At 43.8% G+C, this 25,360-nt stretch overlaps 1 protein-coding gene across 4 annotated transcripts in view; it reads left to right on the top strand.

Moving 5' to 3' along the window:
* The window catches only part of NXPH2 (neurexophilin 2), a 43,534-nt gene extending 18,580 nt beyond the window's left edge, over positions 1–24,954 (top strand). Inside the window, exons 1-3 of one of the 4 annotated variants that reach the window (XM_087733002.1) lie at positions 12,477–13,419; positions 14,725–20,513; positions 21,781–24,954. In XM_087733002.1, coding sequence (XP_087589128.1) covers positions 20,469–20,513; positions 21,781–22,524 — 789 coding nt within the window. In that variant the 5' untranslated portion in view covers positions 12,477–13,419; positions 14,725–20,468 and the 3' untranslated portion in view covers positions 22,525–24,954. Of the gene's footprint in view, positions 1–12,476; positions 13,420–14,724; positions 20,514–21,780 lie in introns of those variants that run through there. The other 3 variants (XR_015698951.1, XM_087733003.1, XM_087733001.1) reach the window with 3 other exon arrangements.
* The last annotated feature ends 406 nt before the right edge of the window (positions 24,955–25,360 follow it).

Genomic DNA, 25,360 nt, shown 5'->3' with positions numbered 1-25,360 from the left:
TCTGATGGCCTGCATCTTTGAGGGGTGCAGATTATTAATGTTCAGCAGCAATTTCTTCAGGAATCACTTGCTGGTGGGTTAGAAGAGGACTTGTTGACTAAAGCTACTTTGCATACCTTGACTTCTGTATGACTTATTCAACCCTCCAATGAAGCTAACAAAAAACAACCAATACGTTTTTTTGTTTTGTATAATCCTGTCTATGGGAGAAAAAAGCATAAGCCAAGGGCAGAAAGATAAAAAAAATCTTGCTTGATTACTGGGTTAGATTTGCGCATTATGTTCTCCTCTGAAGGAGCCAACGTCATTGACGGTATTTGAAGGAAACATCTCTACTTCCCATCTCCTTTAATAGTATCCTTGAAATGTTAATCAAAATTAAAGCACGTAATCTTTTGTTTGTTTGTTTGTTTGTTTTTTTGTGGAGGGGACAAGGTTTCCCAGTCTGTCTGACATGCTAAGCCTGCTGCAGTCCCCGCTGGCTGCCAGCATGGTCTGCTCTCCTCTAGGGCTGAGCACAATTTCTGGGCAGCACCGCAGGCTGGCAATGAACCCAGTCCATCCCCCTTTTCCCATTACAGAGTGCTAACCTTCCAGCATGCTCTCTTTCTTCAGCAAAACCTTTGTTTTCGAAGGTTGTATGGTTTTTCTTCATATTCGGTGCAATAATTTTGAGAGGGGGTTTTGGCTTCTTTTCTATTGCAATCCTATTAATTGTGTTAAAAAGGACATTTATTCAGTGTTTTGGGACAACAGTTTTGTATGATTGTGTGATGGGGAATTAAGGAAGGTCCATATTTAGCTCTTCTGTGCTCTCATTTATGTATGAGAAAGACAGAAATCTACTTTAAACTCAGATAAGAATTAACATTTTGGATGATAAAAGCTATCACGCGTGAATGGGTTGCTTCTTAAAATCAATGAAATAAATTAGACTCCCTGTTTAGGAGCATCTGGCACCCTTAGAACCTAGTTCTTATAATGTATCTCTGTTTATTAAAAAGAATTATGTAACAATATGTTTGATTTATTTCAAGATGATTGGCTTAGCAACTTAATTGGACTATGCAGTATACCAGAGGAAAAAAAAAAAAATTAATTAGCTCATTCATTTGTGGGTAACTGGAAGCACTGTGCATCATGCTTGGCTTCTTTAAAGGTGTGCAGCCATCTGATCCTCCAAGGAACCGAACCTTTTCGGCTTCCACAGAAACCGTCTTCGCACCTATAGGACCATCAGCACCACGCTGATGTTCAGGCATTGGGCCCAGTCGAAGCCCACAGAAACCAGCAAGAAGTTTCCTTTGAATCCAAAGAGCACTCAATGGCTCCTTGCAGATTAAGGAACCTTCCTGGAGAAACAGCAAGACAGAAACGTGCCTTGAAGAATAAAGCTCGTTTTCCCCCACTGTGGTTTCTCTTGAGCTGAAACTCCCACCTTCCAACTCCCAAATACTATTAACATACCAGAAAATTAGCATGCTGTATCCAAGTTTTATATTCATCCTGGTGAAAAGTTTTATTTCCTCTATTTCCAGGATGATACTTACATATAAAAAACATGCTCTTGCAACACCTTTTGACTGCTTTACGAGGTTACCACCTCTCAGCTGAGAGAGAACAGTAATTTTTTTTTATATAGAATCATAGAATAGTTTGGGATGGAAGGGACCTTTACAGGTCATCTAGTACTACCCCCCTGCAATGGGCAGGGACATCTTCAACTCGATCAGGTTGCTCAGAGCCCCGTCCTACCTGGCCTTGAATGTTTCCAGGGATGGGGCATCTACACCTCTCTCGGCAACCCGTGCCAGTGTTTCACCACCTTCATTGTAAAAAATTTCTGCCTTATATCCAGTCTGAATCTACCCTCTTTTAGTTTAAAACCATCACCCCTTGTCCTGTTACAACAGGCCCTGATAAAAAGTCTGTCCCCACCTTTCTTATAAGCCCCCTTTAAGTACTGAAAGGCTGCAATAAGGTCTCACTGGAGCCTTCTCTTCTCCAGGCTGAACGACCCCAACTCTCTCAGCCTTTCCTCATAGCAGAGGTGCTCCAGCCCTCTGATCATTTTTGTGGCCTCCTCTGGACCCGCTCCAACAGGTCCATGTCCTTCCTGTGCTGAAGGCCGCAGAGCTGGAGGCAGTGCTCCAGGGAGGGTCTCACCAGGGTAGAGCAGAGGGGCAGAATCACCTCCCTCGCCCTGCTGGCCACCCTTCTTTTGATGCAGCCCAGGGTACGGGTGGCCTTCTGGGCTGCGAGTGCACATTGTCAGCTCACGTCCAGCTTTTCATCCGCCAGTACCCCTAAGTCCTTCTCCCCAGGGCTGCTCTCAACCCCTTCGTCCCCCAGCCTGTATTGATACCAGGAGTTGCCCCGACCCAAGTACAGGACCCTGCACTTCACCTTGTTGAACCTCATGAGGTTCACACAGGCCCACTTCTCGAGCTTGTCCAGGTCCCTCTGGATGGCATCCCGTCCCTCAGGCGTGTCAACCGCACCACTCAGCTTGGTGTTGTCTGCAACCTTGCTGAGGATGCACTCGGTCCCACAGTCTATGACATTGATGAAGGTATTAAACAGTACTGGTCTCAGTACGGACCCCTGAGGGACACCACTTGTCACCGATCTCCATCTGGACATCGAGCCATTGACCACTGCCCTCTGGATGCAACCATCCAACCAATTCCTCATCCACCAAACAGTCCACCCACCAAAGCCATATCTCTCAATTTAGAGAGAGAGAGATTGTGGGGGACCATGTCGAAGGCCTTACAGGAGTCCAGGTAGACGACATCCGTAGCTCTTCCCTCATCCACTGATGTAGTCACTGCATCATAGAAGGACCCTAGGTTGGTCAGGCAGGACTTGCCCTTGGTGAAGCTGTGCTGGCTGTCTCAAATCACCTCCCTGTCCTCCATGTGCCTTAGCATAGCTGCTAGGAGGATCTGTTCCATGATCTTCCCAGGCACAGAGGTGAGGCTGACAGGTCGGTAGTTCCCAGGGTCCTCCTTTCGTCCCTTTTTAAAAATGGGTGCAATGTTTCCCTTTTTCCAGTCCCCAGGGACTCCACCTGACTGCCATGACTTTTCAAATATCATGGAGAGTGGCTTGGCAACTACATCAGCCAGTTCCCTCAGGGCTCTGGGGTGCATCTCATCAGGACCCGTAGACTTATGTATGTTCAGGTGCCTCAGGTGGTCACGAACCTGACCTTCTCTTACTGTGGGAGGGACTTTGCTCCTCCAGCCCCCGTCTTGCGGTCCATCCACTTGAGAGGTGCGGGAAGAGAGGTTGGCAGTGAAGACTGAGGCATGAGTACCACAGCCTTCTCATGTGTTGTGTTACCAGTTTGCCAGTCTTGCTCATCAGGGGGATACGCTTTCTTTGACCTTCCTTTTCTGGCTGACATACCTGTAGAAGTCCTTCTTACTATTCTTTGCATCCCTTGCCAAGTTCAACTCCAGCTGCTCTTTGGCCTTCCTGACCCCATCCCTACACAACCGGGCAGCGTCCCTATACTCTTCCCAGGATACCTGTCCCTGCTTCCACTGCCTGTGCATCTCCTTCTTGCCCTTTAATTTGACCAGCAGGTCTCTATTCATCCATCCTGGCATAATATAATATTATTATTATTGTTATTGTTATTATTCTTATTCTTATTCTTATTAGTGAACCTCTTAGTAACACAAAAGTAACAGAGTTATTTATTGAAATGTGTTCGAATTACTTAATATCCAAATAGTATTTTCGGAATACCATTTGACAGTGATTCAAATAACTTTGAAGATCTCTCCACTTTATTTCAGTTCCAAATGCAGCTTGTTGTGTCAGCCAAGAGGCTGGTGTCTTGGGGGCAAATTCCACTTAAGTGGAGTTAATCACATCAGCATAAGTTGTTTCTATACTCTAGTTTTACACCAATTTAAATAAAATTAGAGGTTTGGATGTTGATTTCTCTTGTGTTGTTAACTTAAGATACTCTGAGTCCCAGATGATTTCTTTTTCCATCTCTGTAATTGAACGCCAGCCTCCCCACTTCTCTCCCACCCCCCAAAGCACACAGAAAACAAGACAAAAACCTAAATTAAAATCAGAGTAAGGATTTGCCTTTAAACATAAAAGAAGAAATAGGGCTGAAATTCCATACTTATCGCACCCTGTTGTACCTAGATACTGCTGCACATCTGGTATGTGAGATAATGCACTGTTTAGAGACCGTGTTACGAACACAGAAAATTGGAAATGAGTTTCAAGCCTTAACGCTACATTTCTTTACTACTGGGAGCAAGTAAGGCCCTGTTTTTCACTCTTTTTGTAGGTTGTGTGATTCGATTCCCTCTGTTTGTTTGCTCTGTAAATAATATAGGCATGAAGGAAATCAGAAAAGGAATGGTTCTGTAAGAAGTATTTTGTGCAGCACAGCTGAGAAGGTTTTTTTATAAGTTCCCAGACTGTATACCAGGGTTTAATTATAACATTAGCCACAGCAAAAAATAAGAGATGCTCAGTTGAAGCCATGGGTGGAGCAATAAAAAACGTGTATCTTGTTCATTTATTTATCACGTAATATAAATAATTAAAACCAAAGGCAGTGGTTAGCCATTTTTGACCTGCAAAAGAATGACTCGGGTGTAGTACATTTAGCTTTGGACTTAATGTACAGGAAAGCAAGTATGTCTCTGTATGTAGAACATCAGATTTTATCTGACCTTTTAGTACTTACCTTCTTCCAAATTAGATGCTTTCTCTTGGTTTTGTGTGTGCATGCCTGAATGCCTGTTCACCGATAGCAGGGAATGAGGGGGTTTCTATGACAAGCCAGGACACAGAAGAGGAGACTGGCTGTCTTTAATGCAAAGCCTGGTATTAGTGACGTGCTCCCAACGAACAGCACCAGGCGGGATGGCACCGGTGAGGAATACAGGCAGCAGGGAAGCTGTTGGCTTGTGGCCGACCCCCTGTTCCTGAATCTAGACCTGAGCAGGAGCAGCTCTCGTACCCTGAGAAGAGAGGAACAGTGGTGAGAGCATCACAGTCTGGCTACAAGGCCAGGAAAGCAGCATCCCAATCCAGAGAGAAGAGCAAACCAGCAGCATAGCGACCTTTCCTCCTCCCTCCAGTCTGTGCCACGTTTATCCTGTGTAGTGACCATGAAGACAAGGGGAGAAAAAGCAGCTAAGTGAAGCATGCTGTTGGCACCCCAGAGAAAACATCTCCTGAGTATTGAGCAGCAATGAAGTGCACATCAGAATTGTTTAGACATTTCGACCCATATTCAGCTATCAGAATTTTGGCTGAAATTCAGGTGAGCCCTAAGCAAAGTCGAACATGAGCCACATGTATCTTATCTGCACTAATGAGGTGTTGCCCTTTGCTGACTGGGAAGGAGATCTGCCAAGACTTTCTTTTCTGGAGCATGATTTGGAAATATCAACTGTGGTCAGTGAAGCAATGTATTGAAGCTTCTCGTTCTCTGAATGTGGGTGATGACAATGCTTGTTTCTCACTGAGAGTCCAGCTGTCCTGCTCTCCTCCGTGCGGGACTTGTGGATGGAAGAAGCGGCTACGCTTCGAACAGGAGCTGGAAAGTTCCCTGCTTCGACCCCAGCCAAGATGAACAGGGAAACCCGATTTATTTACAAATGTCTCAACCAAAATCCGTAGCACACTACCATGCGTATATTCTGGCTAATTTGATGGTCATGCCTGGGCCAGATGAAGTTTGTACTGGTGCGTGATCCAGGCACACAGGGAACTGGCATGGGGCTGTGCTCCCTTCATCCGTATCCCTGCAGCATTGCGGGCAGGTAGGACAGACAAACAAGCCCTTCCTGAAATGGTTCATCACAAGCAACTGGCACTTTCACAGATATCAGAAGTTGTAATGTTATTTGATGTAATACAGTTTATTGGCCTGATCACGGAGACTCAGAGATTTATAAAATCACATTTTTATTACTGATTCAGTCATGCACATACATATTTATAGACTTCAGAAAATCTTTGTAATTGATCACGTAGGGCAGCACATTCAATTTTAATACAAGGGATTACTTGCTGTCTCTGTAGAACCACCTTTTGTATCCACAGGAGGCAGTTTAAAACATTTACAACAGAGTTGCTTTTTTGTCTGTCATGTGCTTATTACCAGCTTTGGTCTAGGCAGCAGTTACATTTAGATTTGTTTCCTTCTTTGATCTCCACAATCCATATGAAAATTAGAAACAAGAAGGAATGTGTGACTTTTTAAGCCTGACTTCACTTACACATCACCAGTTCTTGTACCTTCTGCTTATTAGCTCACATCTTGTATCTCTTGCTTTAAAAACCTGTTCTTCCTAACCCCAATTTGTTTGGGTTTTGAGATTACTCATGCCACTTGTTAGCATTCAGTCCCAAAACCATTCATAAATTGTGGTTAGGTTTTTTATACAGACTCAGAATTTGGCTACTTAACTAGAAAGACCTTATTTCATATTAAACCCTTTCAGACAGTGTGTGAATTAAGCAGTGAACTGTAAGTCTTATTTGCGATTATGTATTCTTCAGAACTGGCTCGTTCTGCTTTTAAAAAGTAGTGAGAAGTGATGACAGCAGAGTGGCTATTTTCAGAGTAAATCTTAAATTAGCAAACTCCATTTTGAAAGCAAATTCATTACCTGTCAGAGAGCTCAAGACTAGGGTCAACTGAAAAAGAAAAATCCCAAAAGGAATTTGAACATTGAGGTGCAAAAGGAACACTTTGGTTTTGTTATCGTGCATGGTCAAGTCTAGGAGCAGGGAAGAGAGTCAAAGGGGCTGTTAACAGAGGAATGTGGATAATGCAAGCATTATCTAAACTTTTGGGGAAAAAAAGGTCTGCTGTGAGTAAAGTCAACAAAGTCAACAGAGCCAAGATTTCTCACTGAATGCTCACCCAAACTGACCTCATATTTAGGCCTTCGGAGGTTTTGTAGTCAAAGGTTTGGGATACTGTTTGCTGTTACAACACACTGCACTGAAATTTGCATTCGAATTTGCATTAGTCATGGTGACACAGGGAAGACTTCTTAACGTTATGGTTCTATATAGCGTTTCCTCTAAAACACCTTTCGTATGTATCCAAAGAGAAGCTTCCCGCTGTCTTGTTTCTAGGATTGTACATTTTCTAGGGTGTACGTTTTAGATGCGTGTGCCTTAAAAGAAATGCGCTAGAGTCCCATTTCCCCCACCCCCAGTGCTCCAGCGGGTAATTTATCTGCCTTTAGTGCTTGTTTCACCAACTGCAAGCACCCTGCTAGTACAGTTCTTTTATACAACCTGGAAATGTTATTCTTTATATGCCAATTGAAATACATCAAATGCATTGTGGGATGAGACCAAATTAATACTTGGGGTTATGTGCACAGGAATTCACAATAAAAGAAAGATTGAAAGATGTAAAGATGTGTTGAATGTATTCCCTTCTTGTTTGATACAGATACAGCATATGTGGAGCAAATAGGTTTGAAACTATATTTTTATATGCAAATGACAGCAATTTGTATTAACTCCTATTGTGCTAGAACATAACATTTTCATCTGATGTAAGCCTTTCTTTCTTCAGATCCTCTTTCTGTTCTTCCAGTGCATGTACAAAGATCCCAGATATTAAATATCTCTGTAAATTACTGAAAGCAAACAAGCCAGGCACATGTTGTGAATTCTTCCAGTTGAACTCAATATCAAACTCATCTCTTCTCCCTTTTTTAAACCCACGTCATGGATTTATTATATCAGGACAGATGACTAACCAACTTATAATTAAACCCTGTTAAAACTTAGATGGTGACTGGACTTCAAATTTGGACCTCATAATCTTCTAAGTGTCTCAAAGCTATCGTTTTGGTTTGTTATTAACATTTCATGTACCTAGCACTAGTCTTGAATGGGACTAATTGTGGTTCGCTTGTTTGTTTGCTTTAAAAATTAATCAAAAAAGCCGAGTTTTTAAATTGACCAGTAGCTAAAAAAATGTTAAGGAAAATGTTTCTATTTTAGGAAGCTTTTAATTTAGAAAGGATTTGACCGACTCATTTCAAACTGTTCCCCAAATCTTCAAAGCACAAACAAATTCAGGCTGAAAGGAATTCTGGTTTTCCTCTTCTTGGGGATATAAAAGATGGCTGAATAAATTAAAAGGGATTAAAACTGGGTTTCAATAGGACCTTACAGTACAAAGTCACTGTTACCATACCATTATGCAGCACACAGTGGCTGCAGGCGTGGCTGGCTGCTGCTAGGCAAAGGCTAATATTGTTTCACCTTAAAACTTAATAATAAGGCAGCTTCAGTCAATGATTTTCTCTTCTTTAAGAGAGTAATTCGTTTAGGAAAGCAGCATGCATGCATGTGTGTAGGCAGCAATAAAATATCTCGAAGTGCCCCAATGTGCTACCTCATGCTAAGCGGTTTGAAAAGAAAAAAGATTTTAATTTGATTTAGAAAACTGCCGTGGTCTTTCACACGTACTGCGAGGAGGAGAGAAGCTGTGAGCCAGCACGCCACTGCTCCCCCGGCAGGCGTGCGGACAGGCAGCTCCCAGCCCAAACCTGGCTGCGTGGCAGGGAGGAAGACAAACCTCAGCCCTGCCTTCATCCCGAATCAGCGCGACGGAGTCACCTCTGCTGGGGCAGGCAGGAGCAGGCAGGGAAAGGCAGCGAGAAGGGGCTGCTCGGTGCCCCCCAGCCAGGGACGGGTGTTTGGCGCAGTCCTGGGAAGGCTACACCCCCGTGCTAGCCAGGCTTTTCCCAAAGGGCCTCCACTTCATTGAAAAGACATAAGTGGAGGAGCTTCTCCCTGACGCGTGACCCTCATATCTGCCTACTGCGCTTCTGAAGCAGCCCGGCCCCGGCGTTTGTACCCCTTCCCTCCCCAGGCAGCCTAACCCGCAACACATAGCGTTTCTTGTTGAGCGGTAGGTCATCTTTTTCCTCTGTATTCGTTCCAATCCAGTGTACCCTTGTTAATTCCCACACATTTCTATCACAAAGCATTTAAGCAGAAATATTTTTCTTAGGGACGCGCCAAGAACGTACGGAGCAGCTCCCACAGTTAGCAGCGCCTTGGGTCTGACTGCCTCCCTCCCAGTGCATTAACAAAAGCACACAGGGGAAGCAGCATTTCCAGTAAGGAACATCATGCTTGAAGTAAACAACGAAATGTGATTTCTGGAAGAAAGCTTTGAACTTGAGATTACTAGTCATTCCCCCCAACTCCTGGATACATCCACGCACGTTCTTCAAATAGGAGGAGGATTCAGGAGGAATCACCAAGAGTCACTGAATAACCCCAGTTAATGGGTTCTGTGGCAGAGGGGTATTGCCCAGGGACTTGGGGTGACCACAGCTTTCCCAGGATGTCAGCACAGAAAGCACTTGCGGCAGCTCTTTTCAACCGAGAGCTTTGCACGCTGAACTCCGTGGTGTCCCTAAGCCGTGCTTAAACCGCGGCACGAAAGTGATGGGAGTTGTGCTCAGCCAGGGACATGGCGGCTCTCCGCGGGTACCACCTCACGGCACTGCGGCCGCGCAGCGTGCCCTGCCATCCCTCCCGCCTCGTGGCATCCGGAGCCAGGAGTGGTGCCGGGAAAATACCTGCGTTTTTTTATTCTTTAAACCGAGCATTTCCTCCCTAACCTGACAGAGAGTTATGCACCCTCTGACAACATGCACTTAACAGCGAACGCTGAGATAAAGTTCAGAAACTTGGAATTTGTTTCAGCTCGCTCTTCCCTCGCTACAGTTGTCTCCCATTAAAGGCAGCAGAGTTTGCAAGCACACGGCATCTTCCAGGAATGAGCTCTTTATCTCTATCACGTCAGTGACAGGTTGTTAGGAAATGCAGCCTGCAGTGAAGCAACACAAAAATCTTATGCCTTATTTAAATAATGGTGTTCATTGCCTATTAAAATGTAACATCTTGCTTTAAAATAGGATTAATTAAAATGTACAAGAATGCAATTCAGTTACATTTTGTGCTTCAGCCCAGTGCATGCTTTCATAACTCATTCCCAGAAGTAATATTCAGGGCAGCACGGCATTCTCAGTTCTGCCATTAAAAGCACAAATGACTATAAAACCTGTTCTTTTCAAAAACTTGGCTCAAGTATCGCCATTGTTAGATTTTTAATAACATATTACTTTGGTCATTACTGTTTTGCAAGATAATTGTATCAGTGATCTAACTTTTGACAGTATCCAAAGTGGCTGAAAATAGTGTGCTGCAGCACCTTTGTCTTTTAAAGGCCATTTGGGGCTTGTTATTTTAATCCTTGTGCAGCCTGATTTATCACTTCAAACATCTGTCAGCTGTGCTTTGTCTTGAAATTGATAGTGATAGTGTTACTGATTTTTCAACGGCAGCTGTTAGAGGTTCATTAGTTAGACTCTCAAAGGGAACAGATAACTGTAATATTTTTCTTTGTTAATCATCTCTTACGCGTTGTAATAATACAGAGCTTGAAATCTGCTAGAAGTGCACAGCTTCTCTCTGTTTCTAACTTGTGTGAAGCATCCTTTTATTCATTTAATCTGGCTTGATTATTAAAACTCTCTTCCTCATAATGCAGTAAAAAATTGAATAATGGCACGTGAGTAGTGAGACAGAAAATCAGCCTTTGCTGTGTCGTACTTAGTGTGGAGGGAGGTCACTCAGGGTCTCAGAGTTCGCATCCAAATATGAATCAACTCCGAAGATGAGATTAAGGGCTGTTCTGTAATTGATTTTTAATTTAAAATTTACAAGGCGTACAAAACCTTGATGACAATGTCAGTGAAACCAGGTTCATTTCTAACAGATACAGCAGTTTTCTGTCAATGCATTTTCCCTATCACATAAAATAGTCTTAACGGTTAACCATGATTCTTAAAACATTTCCCCCCAAAAATCCTTGCAAGCCTGCCTGTGGCTGAGTGCCTCAGTGACTCCTGCTAGGAGCTTTGAGGGACCTGAGCATCTGCGAACCCTCCTGCAGCTGAGAGCGTATCAGTGCTACCGCTGGTTCCACCGGCAGTGCTCACCAACAGATAATTACAGTTTGAAATTAGTATTTTAATGAACTGATCTCAGCAAATGTAAAGCGAAATCTCCCAGGCATTAAAGAAATAAGCAGGAGGGAAAATTATTAACTGTAAAGTTCAGCAGACGGCTGGTCAGCAGGTGCTGTCTTGGCAAAGGAGTTGAGCGTTCCCCTTTCAATTTGCGGTAAGAGGAGGCTCGTTCAGGTTTTGGTCCTGCAAGCTGCTGAGCAGCGCCTGCAAGTGTCCCGGTGACTTCAGTGGAGATTGAAAACATCTGGGGCATCTCTCAAGCTTTCCAGGTGAATAGAAACATCTTCTAAAAATAACTAAATGCCAGGTCTTCATCCTAAAAGCACGAGTCTCAGTTCCATAAGACGATGCCTGAGTCCATAGCATCAGTGAAGGTCAGTGCAAAATAGATTGCAAGAGCGCAGCCTGAATTTTGAGGAAATGTACCCAGTGACTTAAAAAGCACCTGAAAATCAGTTCGTTTTTATATGTTGTCAGAGCATGTGTTTTCTTCTTAAAGATGGACAAATACCTTGATCTGGTTTGCATCAGGCACCACGGTCATGCCAGGTCTATGGAGAGGGCTGTGTAGAGGGCAGAAACAAACAGCTAGAGGTACCTGCTTGAAGACCCTGCCAAAAGAAATGTCCCCCGCACCGCAGCCTCGACACGCACTCAGATGGCCCGAAGACACAGGCCATCGCCAAACAGGAGCCCACACGCTCAGCTCAGGTTTCATCTTCTCCCTTCCAGTTACCCAGGGTTAGAAACTATTCTTGAAGTAAATGCACATTGATTTTTGAAGTCAGAGTTTCAGCTTTTAGCTGTCCATCTTCAGAAGTCCTTCAGAAGTCCCACCTAGCTAGATTGTTCCATTAGTATTGCATAGACTCAGCGACCTTTTTATTTTATTTGCTGAAGGACAGTCGATCTCTAACACAGGTCAAGACACTGTGTAGACAGTCAGAGGGATCACTGACCCACTCCATGACAGCATCCCTTGTCTGTCCTGTCATGAACCAAACATGCTTCTTGAACATTTACTATATTTTTATATGTGTGTATATATGTATAAACTGAGATTTCTATATCTATCGTAACCAAATTAGATATTTTTGTACAGGACTTCTTTTCAGATCATTCACAGAATGGTTTACATTTATGCTACCTCTCCACACTTCAAAAAGAGCTGGATGCCTTATATACATATTATATATAATAATATATATAATATATAATTATATATAATAATATATTATTATATATAATATAATAATGTTATAATAGTATTATATTCTTATATATAATTATGTAAGTATATATAATAGTATATTATAGATACTGTATATACTTATTTAGTAATATTAGAAGAGTCATTCCTCTACAGACATACAAATAAGATACCCATTTTCTATCTCAGAGATCTCTGGTTCAGGTTTAGGGGAAAAAACCCAAACAAGTAGAAAGAGATGAAGTTGTCAAGAGTAAAATTTGTGCACATTTTTTGGCAAGAAGAATTTCTCAGAACAAATTTTCTGTTCTTTCAGCAAAAAGGTAGATCAATTCAATGCATGGATGTCATTTGAAAGATACCTATGCTCTAAACAATTCATCCCACTGAGGCTGGAGGAAACACTTCAGATATAACCTACAACTACACGTCAGGGTTGTGGGAAAGACGGCACGTACTTTCCACAAATACATTTTCAAAAAAGGAAATCCTTGCAGGCTTTATTTTTAATTTTTACTCTTCTCTCTTCTGCTTCTTTTTCCTCCCAATTTTGTTTCTTTACTGAAGCGCTGTTTTAGTAAAACACTATTTCGCTTTCTCACAAAAACTGGAGAATTTTAAAAGGATTTCTTTTTTCTGTAAAATACGATACTGAGTCTGAAGGATCTGTTTTGGTTAAAAATATGCAACGAAATCGTAGCCTGAATTGGAACTTCTCCCAACTTATCCCCTTCTTTTAGATTTGTATTTTTGCCTGTGGGTTATTTGAATGTTATCGTCTCATATTCTCATTAAAATAAAGACTCCTACCTGTTACCTTCCCTAGCCTTTAGGTACGTACAGATGTAGACAGAGATCTTTCTCCCTCAGATCCTTTGAGGAAAAACGGCAAAGCACCTTTCAGCAGCGCGTCGTGAACCACACTTCATTAGCGTCCCGTACGCCTGCCGTGAGAGCAGAAGAGGAACTTGCCATGTTATAGGATGGAAAAATAGTGCTGAGTCACACATTGGCTTTCGTGTTTCCAATTTATGTTTTCTGCCTTACCTTCTGTGACGGTTTGAAACTCCTGGAAGGCAAAAGGCTAAAAAGTGAGAGAAAGCTTCAGGCTTACCCTTATTGTCGTCTCTCTTTCAGGTATTTAAGTGTGGACTTGTGTTTAGCAGTATTAGTTGACTTTCAGACAACAGTATGTCAGAAAGTATTAATATTCACAATTAATAGATTGATATATAGTTTCATTCTGTCATTCCTCATTTTCTTTCTGTCACTTTGCTATCACGCTGCTCTGACACTTCCCCAGCGATGCTGAAGAGCGATGGCTTTGGAGGAAGCCCCATCACCGCTCACTGAGAGCAGGACGCAGCACAGCAACGATCGGCTTCCCGTCTGTCAGCGGGGATGGCAGTACAGCATCCCTCTGCAGGGGGGGAATTTCTTTGTAGGATTCATTTACAAGCAGAAATTTTAATGGGCTGCAAGGTTCGATCATGAAGGCTTTTTCTTCTGCTGAGGCAGCTTGTCATTTTAGTTTTAATGACAGGAGACAGGACAAAATTGTTAAAGCAATCCAATTATATTAGCTATTGAACAGGTGATTTCTCTCCACCTTTTCCAAGTGAAAGAAAGTAGCAATAGCTGCATTAGCCTTTAATATTTTCCAAATTGCAACCCCCTTAACATGACCAGGGGACTTCGAGAAGTCTGGGTATGCTGCCGCCATCCAGCTACAGTTCAGCGCTTCAGACACTCCATCCCCTGCTCCGCACTTTCCTCCCTTAAAGGCTATCTTCGCTGAAATCAGCACGGTGAACCCCATAGTCCCTCTTTTTGACCCATTTTAAAAGGAGACAGAAATCAAGAAGGTGAAGTCTGAATCTCCGACTTGATTTTACCTTTGCACCAGAGTATTTCAAAGAGTCTGTCATCACCCAAAGGAGAGAGAAAGCCAGTCACAACAACTAGCTGGTATTTATTTACAGTTCAGCAAGGGAGAGGTTGTACAAGCGTAGGAGAGTGTTTCAGGTGCCTGGAGAGCAAGAGCATCCTCAGTTACGAGGTTCAGCCTCTCTTCTGAATATTCACATCCCACCACCCCCATTAACATGGCTAAATGGCAACAGCAATTTCTGCAGAGTCTCTTAATTTACGTGGGGAAATAATTCCCACTTTTTGACAAATGCGTGATGAAACTGGGGTTGCTCTATTAATCAAGCCAATGGGCAGGACCTTCAGTATTATTCGGGTCCCGCTTTTGCCAGCATGCTGCTCGCACCTCTCCTCTTCCAGGCTGCCAACTGCAAGCACTGCTTCCAGAGCCACATAGGACACACAGCTCCTGCTCTCAACCTCCACTTGAGATGTCTTTTGTCATTTCTTTTGTTTTTTGAATTTCTGACAAAAGTACCTCCCTGCTCACTCTGCTCCTTCCCACCTTCCCAGTGCTCAGAGGATGATATGCAACACGGACGGCTCACAGGCAAATCATGGATCAGACCAGGTTGCCACGCAGATAGTTAGCATCACCAGGACCTGGCCACCCACCGGGGAGGGGACGGTCACCCTGAGCACCTCGGGGTCCCTCGTCAACTGCACCATAACCACGGCAGAAGAATTTGGCTCAGGAAGCAAAGCAAGCAGCCAAATATGTGGCCACGTTTTAGCAGTCCCTTTATCTCAGATAGTTCAAGTCATTTTTGTCCTTTCTTTACAACTGAAATAAAATACAGAAGTTAGTTAGTTGTATTTCTTCGGAGCACTCTTGTTATTTTCCCAGTACGAGAGCCACATACCCTGCTGTCAAGCCCTCAGGTATTCGCATACACTTTTTAACTTACAAAAACAATTTCTAATAAGTAGCTTATAACAACTCCTCTATACTTATCTAATTTAAAATACACTTTCTGAGAAAAAACACAACCTCCAAACCGTGGCAGGCTGTTACGTGCTGCCTACAAAGCAGCGTGCACGCTCCATTTTCACTTGCTGCAGATACTGTTGCCTAATTCCCGTTGGCACGGGGGCTAGCTGGCTGGGAGCTGCAGCTGGTTGCCAGGTCAGGAGGAGGAATCAGTGCAAATCTTACAACCTGTCTGGAAATTAAAGATTTTTGATTCAGTGCAAAACAACTCCTTGTTTCTTGGGGCAGGCTGATCTGCACGGTTTCGTTTTCTCAAGGGAAATCCAAAAGCTTCCTAGCAGAAGTTTTAGGAGAAAGGAGCAAAAATCAAAAATTTCCAAGCAAAAACCTGAGCACGTGCTTGGGCAGCTGAAGATTGAGGCGTCCTTAAGGCTTTTTCGGTGTGGTGGCCCAACTTGTTAATTCACAGCTTTCGTTCCCAGCAAAAGCTGCAAAGGTAAATGGAAGTTAGTTTACCTTACAATTATGAAAGCACACAGGCTTATAACATCCTGAAAAATAAGGCTGTGACTAGATGGAAAGACATAGCTCTTTTATACAGTCCCACTAAAAGATGTTGCTTAATTCCTGAATTCCTTGAAGTATTCCTGACAGCAATCACATCTGCTGCCATAAAACCCATCACAGCCTCTGCCTTTGGGAAAAACGTATTTAATAATCAGTAAAGTTCAAGCTCAGCTTGTTGTGATGAATTATTAGAACTCGTCATCATTTTCTTGCCCAAAAAAAAAAAAAAGGCTATAATGGAACACAATTTTATGTTTTTCCATTTAATTGATGATGGGCTGAATTTTTATTAATCTTTCTGGGCTCCAGTGTAAGATGCTGAAAAAGCTAATATGAGATCATTGTATCTGGTTAATGTGTGTGCTTTGCAAAATTGATAAGGCCTGGCAAGACATAAATTATTTAAAATTTGATAAATGTGTTGAAATCATTGAATTTTCAAACAGACAAAGCAGAGCTATTTCTCTTCCCCCACCCCGTTCAAATGAGGGTTTTGTGCAGCCGCTCAATGATGCTGCGTTATCCGTGCAGCACACGGCTTGTGAGGAACTGAAATGGGCACCGGGAGGGCAGAGGAGTACCCTGTGCTGCTGCGGTGGTGACGCGAATATAAACCCACAAGATACAGCCTCAGGGATGGACGCAGCAGAGAGCGAGGAGGACACTGAGAAGCCTCCCCCAGTATGAGTTTTTCACTGGTGAAACTGGGTGCGGGAGGAGGTTACTGAGTACCACCTCCCTCCTACCAGCCCTTCCTCTCCATCGGTGGGATAAAAACCTCACAGCAGCACCACTGAGCAGCCGAATGGTGCTTCAGAGCTGTTTATCCCAACAGACCTATTTATTTCAGCTAATTGCTGCGAGTTTTTAAATGATTCCTGGCAGGGGTGAAGCTATAGAAATGATTGCTGGTGATCGATGAATAACCTGGATAAAATTCCCAAAGCATCAGAACGATTAACTCTTGCATGGGTACACCCGCTTGTATTTGGTGCCTTGCCCACCGAGAAAGGCATGGGAGCAAATTCCAGATGAACCCAAATTTATTTGGGCAAATAGAGAAAATATATAGCATATGTATAATATATAGAAACAGAGAAAATATACAGCATTTACTGACACCGGTGTCTCATCAACGCAGGCTCAGGCCTCAAGAATAGTTCAGAGGGAACGTTATTTAACCCTGTGCTGCTCTACCATGGTCAGCATCACTCATGGAAGAGAAAGGTTTTGAAGAGCAATCACAGTCTTTCAGAGGAGCGCACAGGAAGAACCAATGGTTTGAAGTTTAAAACTGCATAAATATAAACCCCATCATCCTTTGGTTTGAGCCGTCCTTGCGGTTAACGTAGCAAAAGAAAACAGCGAGGCACATTGTGGATTCTGTACATCTCGATGGGTCCGAGATTATGTCACTTACTGGAAAATATCTACAGTCTAATGGAAATTTTTGGGTAACTGGGTGACATTCTACAGCCTCTGTAATACGGAAAAAGATTAGGTGATTTCTTCTGTTTGGAAATTGATGGTTTGGAGGGAATGGGAAAATGCAGGTGCAGCAGAGGAGAGCTACAGCAATAGCCATCTGTTTAAATGTATACACTAACTTCCCTAAGCTAGTATTTTTCAAATACCCTACTAGCAATATTTTCCACTATGGAGAAGCATTATATTGAAACGGGAAGATGCTGAGGAAGTCATTTTTTCCAGCATGTGCTGCATTCTTTTAATACAGGTTTTTTTATTTCCCGGAAATTGCTAACCAACGTGAATAAACAGCTGAACAAAGAGCATCGGCCCGTCCTTGCTAACAGCAAAGAGCTGTCATCAAGCGAAGGGCCTTCGCAATGTATGGAGGAAAATGATGCGGTAGAGTTCGGTTCTCTTACATTGGAGAAAGCTTTATTCAAAATAGAAAAAACTCTGCACACGCACAAAGAAGGTTTTACATTAAAAAAGCACAAGTATTATTCACATTGCTGAACAATGCACCCTCATTCCTGCTCCTGCGCCGGGTACCGAGCAGAACCAGGCAAAGGGTTCTTTGTTAGACACCTTTTTACTGAACATTTGCAAAACACAACAAATGTACGACCCAGAGCCTGCAAGGTCCCCTTCCCTGCAGCCCACCGAGCTGACAACTCTGCCAGCCTCTGAATCTCCTTCCCATAATGAAATCAGTGAAACAAGACAGCAGTAGGATGAAGCAGAGTCAAGAGTTAAGGCTGCACGAGATTGGAGAATCCTACAGTCCGCAAACTATTTCAAAGAGGAGGAGAAGGAAAAAAATTGCTCAGGTTAAGTGCAAGGTATGACTTTCAACAGTGGCTAGTGATTGCTAGCTAGGCCTTAAACAGGGATATTACATCCTTATAATTCAACATATTAATGATTTTGTGTTCCCATAGTATGGAAGCCGTTTCGTTGCCACATGAAATAGTCCAGGTCACTGTAGCTCCCGGGACACATTTCATTATCTTGTTACACCTCGTTCGGTGTAACACGTAGCTAATTAAAAGTAGTAGTAGTTTAGCACGAGGCAACTCTGCAATTCCGCCATCGTGGTTTTGAAATAATTGCGCCCTAACACCCTAGCGATGTGACAAACCCACCTGGTTTTAGCATCCATTAATGTTTCCCACCCTTCAGCCATCCCGAACCTTATACCTACATATTTCTTCTTTTTATATCAGCGCCTTCTGAAAAAAGCCGTTCAGAAAGCAATGTTCTGCTATCTCATTTGGAATGAGAGCCCCCTGAAGAGACATACATTGAGTATTACCAGGAACACATGACTCAGTGCCCTCTAGATCTCTTCATAAAAGGAAAGGGGAGAAAAGCCAAAGAGCCATTGCACGGATTTCAATAAACATTGCGAAAGAGAAGTAGCCCAGAAGGAGAATTGCCAGTGTTCCTGTGCCCTTGCCAGAGGACAGTCGGAGCTGGGTGCGGACACCAGCAAAGTTAGAACCTCCTGTGAAGCAGGCAGCTTTGTTTCTATGGATTTCTCCTTAAAATTTCCAACCACAATTCCCTCCGGCTCAGTTGCTAACAGCAATGCCAGCTACAGGTGTCCACGGCTTTGAGTGGTCATTAGCATTTTAAGTAGCAGATCATTAGCTGTGCGGACACAGAGAAAAGTTTCTGGTGTTTCAGCAATGCCAGGCCCCTGGTCCCAGCTGGAATCGAGGAATGCAGCAGCAAAGCCTCTTTTTTGTGCTTCTAAAGGCCTCGGGTCAGTTTTGGGGTGAAGGAGGGGGGAACGTGTGCATCAGTTCTTGTTTCATCTGAAGAGAGGCACTTCTCTGCAGCAGGGGAGTTACTGCCCTGGCAGTGGGGATGGCCAGCTGTTCGCAGCATCAGCCGGCTGATTCTGAGCTTGCGAGCAGGCTTAAAAGTGGCTCAAGACCCATGCATAAACATGACATTGCTTCACCAGGAGCTTTCCATCACAGTGGAAACGATGCTTCCCCCAGCATCGTTATGACAGCGCTATTTGTGCTGGTACAGATAAGCATCTGTCACTGTTTCCATTAGAATCTCCTATTTTCCTGGGATCATAGCTCAGCCATAAAAAACATAGCGTAGAGGCAGAAAGTTGACACACAAGGTCTCAGGCTGAGTGATCACTGTTGTCCTTTTTTCCCCCCCTTTCTAATCTGAAGAAGAAAATAACGTATTTCTGCAGAGACACACCTGACCACTACAGTTCGATCCAGCCATCGATTTATTTAGCAATAGCGGTGGCCGCCTTTCAACATTCGATCTTAATTACTGCATTAGGGATGATCAGGAAGAACCTGAGGTAAGCGGGTTTGGGGTTTTAGAGCCTATTGCTAGAGAACAGGCCCCCGTGAGGACTAAGGGCTTTGGAGATTCTGATCTTTGCCAGATGATGAAATGATAAATTGAAGAGTGTAGAAATAACAATTGAATATTATAGAAACTGAATACTGCTAGGAACTAAAGGCGTAGAGGACGCCTTTGGGGTCAAGTAGCAGAGGGAAAAGCAAGGCCAGCATTGCAGTTTCCCTAGCGAGATCGGCAGCACAAAATCCCACCCCATGAATCCAGCATCAGCGCTCGGTGTTTTGACTGCTTTAGGCAAACTTCCACCCTGTGCCCTTGCTGCGGTTGCCTATGGGATAGTGACAACCCCGTCCCGTGGGGCAGCAATGCTGGGAGCCCACCAAACCCATCCTGACACTGCCAGCTCGGGGACAAACCGAGAGCACCATTTTGCCAGGAGGAGGAGGCGGCAGTAGTTTGGGGATAAGGACAGTACAATAGCATTCTTCCTTTTTTCCCTCTTAAGCGCCTTTTCTTTCTGTTCGCACATTTTGTAAGAATAATTGCAGCTCAAAAAGTTTTTCTTTGTACATTAGGAGGATGGTATAAGACAGTCCTGAAGAGAACAAACCCTGAAAACACATTCTGCAAAACTTCTATTCAAGCTTTAAAGGACCTAAAAAGAAAAAGTTAGATGATCATTTCTCGCCTGTTAAAACACAGATCCTACTTCTGACCTCTTGAGAATACGCTCAAGTTCTGCATTTTCAACCGGACTTCTCTTTCATGGTGTACAGGAGGAGCAGGCATGGGCAATGTGTCTCTACATTGAATTGGAAATCTGCTGTTTACCGAGACCCGTGTGTTTGACTGTGAAATCTAACGCCATTCTGCCGCTACTAGTGCTTTGCTTTCCAATTGCAGACAATTTTGCATTAGACGTAGCTTCGCCTAGTCGTGTTTCTGAAAAATGATGACGTGCTCTACAGCTGGGATTGCTCAACACTTCTTGAAGGTTAGGCCTTGCTAAACATGGGCATCTTGGCACCTGAAACCAACGGACCAAAAATACAGTTATTTTCACTGTCTGTCTCAAATTAAGAGCACAAATGGGCATACTAAGTTTGGAAAACATGGAAAAGGAAACACCAGAAAAGATGAATGTATAATAAACATTTTAGTACACAATGACACCACCAGAAGCAGCTGAGTAAGAGAGGACTTGCAGCTTAAAGCAGCTGGGAGGTGGAGTGGGGAGAAAAAATAAAGGGGAATGGAAAATTGTGCTTTTCTATTTCACGCCATCTTTTAGCAGAGGTGCCACTTTGCTGTGCAGGTTTTCAAGCATCCTTAGACATGTTTTTAGCTAACAAATCTGCCACCTGAACATGAGCCAGCAGTGTGCCCAGGTAGCCAAGAAGGCCAGTAGCATCCTGGCTTGTATCAGGAATAGTGTGGCCAGCAGGACCAGGGAGGTGATTGTCCCCCTGTACTGGGCACTGGTGAGGCCGCACCTCGAGTCCTGTGTTCAGTTTTGGGCCCCTCACTACAAGAAGGACATGGAGGTGCTGGAGCGTGGCCAGAGGAGGGCAACGAAGCTGGTGAAGGGTCTGGAGCACAAGTCTTATGAGGAGCGGCTGAGGGAGCTGGGGTTGTTTAGCCTGGAGAAGAGGAGGCTGAGGGGAGACCTTATTGCTCTCTACAACTACCTGAAAGGAGGCTGTAGCCAGGTGGGGGTCGGTCTCTTCTCCCTAGTAACGAGTGATAGGACGAGAGGAAACGGCCTCAAGCTGCGCCAGGGGAAGTTTAGGTTGGATGTTAGGAAAAACTTCTTCACCGCAAGGGCAGTCAGGCACTGGCACAGGCTGCCCAGGGAAGTGGTTGAGTCTCCATCCCTGGAGGTATTTAAAAGAAGGGTAGACGTGGTGCTCGAGGACACGGTTTAGTGGTGGACTTGGCAGTGCTAGGTTAACGGTTGGACTCGATGATCTTAAGGGTCTTTTCCAACCTTAATGATTCTATGATCTGTCCCCAGTCCTCAAACCTGTCCAGAGATCTATCCGTTTGTCCCAGTGGTTGGCTCCCACTGAGCTTTTTGTAAGCTGTTTTGAGTAAAATCCTTGAGCTTTCATGGGGTAGCAGAAATTACTCTTTACAGTAGCCCCCGTGACTGGGCTGGTTCAGACCCTATTGGTGTAAAAATAAATTTTAACGCCTCCTTTTGTATCTTGACAGTTTTATTTTCACACTTTGTACAATTCTTCCTTTCTGTTTCGAAACAGGTATTTTGTGACGCTAATCAAGTTGTACAAGCCACAGACGTGCTGGACTGGGAAGACAAGGATGCTGCAGAGACATTGGTCGACAACGTGGTCCATTCCAGGATCATCAATCCTTTACGCCTGTTTGTTAAGCCGTCTCCAGTACTGAAACACGGCCAGGTGTCCTACTCGGACAGCTTAGAAAACTTTTGGGATTGGTTGTCCAACATCACGGAGGTTCAGGAATCTCTCGCACGAACTAAACGCAGGCCTATAGTAAAAACTGGGAAATTCAAGAAAATGTTTGGATGGGGCGACTTCCACTCTAACATCAAAACTGTTAAGCTGAACCTCCTGATCACAGGGAAAATCGTCGATCACGGCAATGGGACCTTCAGTGTTTATTTCCGACATAACTCCACAGGTCTGGGAAATGTTTCTGTAAGCCTGGTGCCACCTTCCAAGGTGGTTGAGTTTGAATCATCTCCACAGTCAACACTGGAGACCAAGGAATCCAAGTCCTTCAATTGCCGAATTGAGTACGAGAAAACAGACCGTGCTAAAAAAACTGCCTTGTGCAATTTCGACCCTTCAAAGATCTGCTACCAAGAGCAGACTCAAAGCCATGTCTCCTGGTTGTGTTCCAAACCATTTAAAGTTATCTGCATTTACATCGCTTTTTACAGCGTAGATTACAAACTGGTGCAAAAGGTCTGTCCTGATTATAACTACCATAGTGAGACCCCGTACTTGTCCTCTGGCTGATACAGTCGTGGGTAACTGTAGAGATACAGCATCAGTCATAAAAAATACGCGTTTCCATTAACCTTTTGGAGAAGAATATGTTTTCCTATCAGGTTAAAAAGTCTTTAAAAACTGTAGCTGTGTTTGTGCTGTATCGTAAATAATCAAACTATTTATGTAACAATCGTTTTCATTTGAGACCATTGCATTTTAGCACTCTCATCATTAATGAGGGAACTACCAGGGAGACACAAGACAAAAATCAAACAAAATTATGTCTATAATGAACACCGATCTTGAAAATCAGTTTTTTAAACTAGACTCGATGGCAGAGAAGTTGTCTTTTACTTGAATTGGATGGCACTTAGGATCCTATTTCTCATCGGGAACTTTAGAAGATGACAATTCAAAGAACCAACGATGAGGCAGACTCCCAGCTGCTGATGTACGAAATCCAAGTAAACAGCTCTCCCACTAATTTCATAAAGAATGTTACGTACACAAGGCTCAAGGAATCAAGTCCAAATACTAAGAGAAAGTACTATTTCTAGGAGGAAAAAAAAAAAAAAGGGAAAAAAGGAAAGGAATGTGAGTTGTAGTAGTTGTACATATTCATTGAAGAGTGAGTAGTTCTTCCTTCAGACTTCCCACCCGTGGGTACGCAATGATGTAATTAGCCATTGATGAGCTTTAGTTCATTAGACCCACCAGGTGCGCGGGTTTGGTGTACATTTCTTCCTTCCATGGTCACCATCGGTTCTGACTCTTCCCAAACGTTTACACGTACACCAGTACTAGTTTTACAGTGATAGAGAATGCACATACCTTGGAAAAAGATAATCTCTGTTTAAGTCTGATGATAACAGGGGCTGATTTCCAGTTAACAGAAGTAATTATCTTGCTATCTAGCCTTCTTAGCACTGCGCTGTAGCAAGGAAAATACATCACAGCGTAAGGACGATACCTGAACAACACAAGCTTTCTGCTTAACGGCACCCAGTTGTCTTCCTTAGCATTGCATTGCATACCTTAAGTCAAAATACAAGCAACGACAAATAAAGAGGGCAACAAAAATCTATGCATCTTCGCCTCATAAAGCGGATGTCAAACAATTGCTATCAATATAAAAATGTTCAGCCAGCCTTTCCCCTAGTGCAGAACAGCATCGCTCCGCTGTAGGGAGTTACAGGAACGGAGGGCCCGGTTGTGGTTTGGCGTTGCTCCTGCTGCAGCCGACAGCGGTCAGCACCAGCGGTGCAGCTTCAGGCATCGAGCCCCGGCGCCTTCGGTGGGTATCAATTTTGCTGCTGCCGCCAATTTGCTATCATAGCCCTTTGTGACGGTTCGATATCGCGGGTCCTGTGGAGGAGGCTGGCTGAGGAAGGTCTGGAGCACAAGTCTTATGAGGAGCGGCTGAGGGAGCTGGGGTTGTTTAGCCTGGAGAAGAGGAGGCTGAGGGGAGACCTTATCGCTCTCTACAACTGCCTGAAAGGAGGCTGGAGCCAGGTGGGGGTCGGTCTCTTCTCCCTAGTAACGAGTGATAGGATGAGAGGAAGCAGCCTCAAGCTGCGCCAGGGGAAGTTTAGGTTGGATATTAGGAAAAACTTCTTCACCGCAAGGGCAGTCAGGCACTGGCACAGGCTGCCCAGGGCAGTGGTTGAGTCTCCATCCCTGGAGGTATTTAAAAGAAGGGTAGACGTGGTGCTCGAGGACACGGTTTAGTGGTGGACTTGGCAGTGCTAGGTTAACGGTTGGACTCGATGATCTTAAGGGTCTTTTCCAACCTTAACGATTCTATGATTCTTATTGCATACAATCAAACTTACACGCAGGGTCCAAGAAGTTAGGTACAGCTTAAATAAAGTGCTATTAAAATGCTCTGTTCAAGTGGTGTGCACCCAGGCAAGGGACTGTGACAGCTCAGAAGGACTCACTCAGGAGATTAACTCTGATTTCCTTGGTAAAGTCTCATACAAAAAAATTACTGTTAAAAATACACAAGTAACCAGCTGATTTGTTTTTCTCTTTAGGTGACAAATTTAAATGTGTGGTTTAGTTTGATCAATAATCTAAATGTTTTCCTTCATCTTATTTCATACAGAGTCGCTCCTGGTCTAAATGCTGGGGTTTAGTTTGTCTCTTACTGTCGATGCCTACAAGCTGGTCTACTTCGTATTCCGTATAGCACGTCCTCGTTCGGCTGTACATAAGCTTGGATTTATTGCTATGGGTTCAGTGGTTGGTGCTTTTGTAACTTAGCTGTAAGCCATGATTTTATTGCCATGTTATTTTTACTCAGCACTGTAGGCAATTAAAAAAAAAAAACCCTACATGCTATTTATTGTAGAGTAGGTGGAAATCATGTATGTATATACACTTAAATAGGTGTACATATACCGAATCTATGTGTACATGTATTTGTATGTAAATAAAGAGAGTTTGCTAAATCTGGCACTTGCTTATGGCATTTTTTTTTTAAATGTTACTTTGTGTCTTTATGTCTACAAAACTAAGGCACTACAACAGATCACTGAACTTTTTTCCCCAGCTGGAATTTGTTTTTCTCGGAGATATTCAAGTACGCACGGCAGCAAACTGCACTACAAGCCTAGGCAGAGGAGGTTCAATAGCATGTCGCGATATTCGAGAAACGAAGCGCGTGTTTTGACGAGGACTATCGTGAACTGTTTAATAATTGTGCAAGGTACATTCAAGGTAGAGGGGGTAGTGCAAATTACAGAGCCCAGGCCAGCCACCCGCGAGCAGGCCCGCGCGGGGCGATGCGGCAGCCCGCCGCGGTTCGGCCCTCGCTCAGTGTCCCATCGAAGTCCTCCCGGGCTGGGCTTTCCAGACCTCA

Source organism: Nipponia nippon, unplaced genomic scaffold (genome assembly GCF_047370975.1).
Source record: "Nipponia nippon isolate SJK-2023a ecotype South Korea unplaced genomic scaffold, ASM4737097v1 scaffold_5, whole genome shotgun sequence".
Lineage (NCBI taxonomy): Eukaryota > Metazoa > Chordata > Aves > Pelecaniformes > Threskiornithidae > Nipponia > Nipponia nippon.
This window is presented reverse-complemented; position numbering and strand designations above follow the sequence as displayed.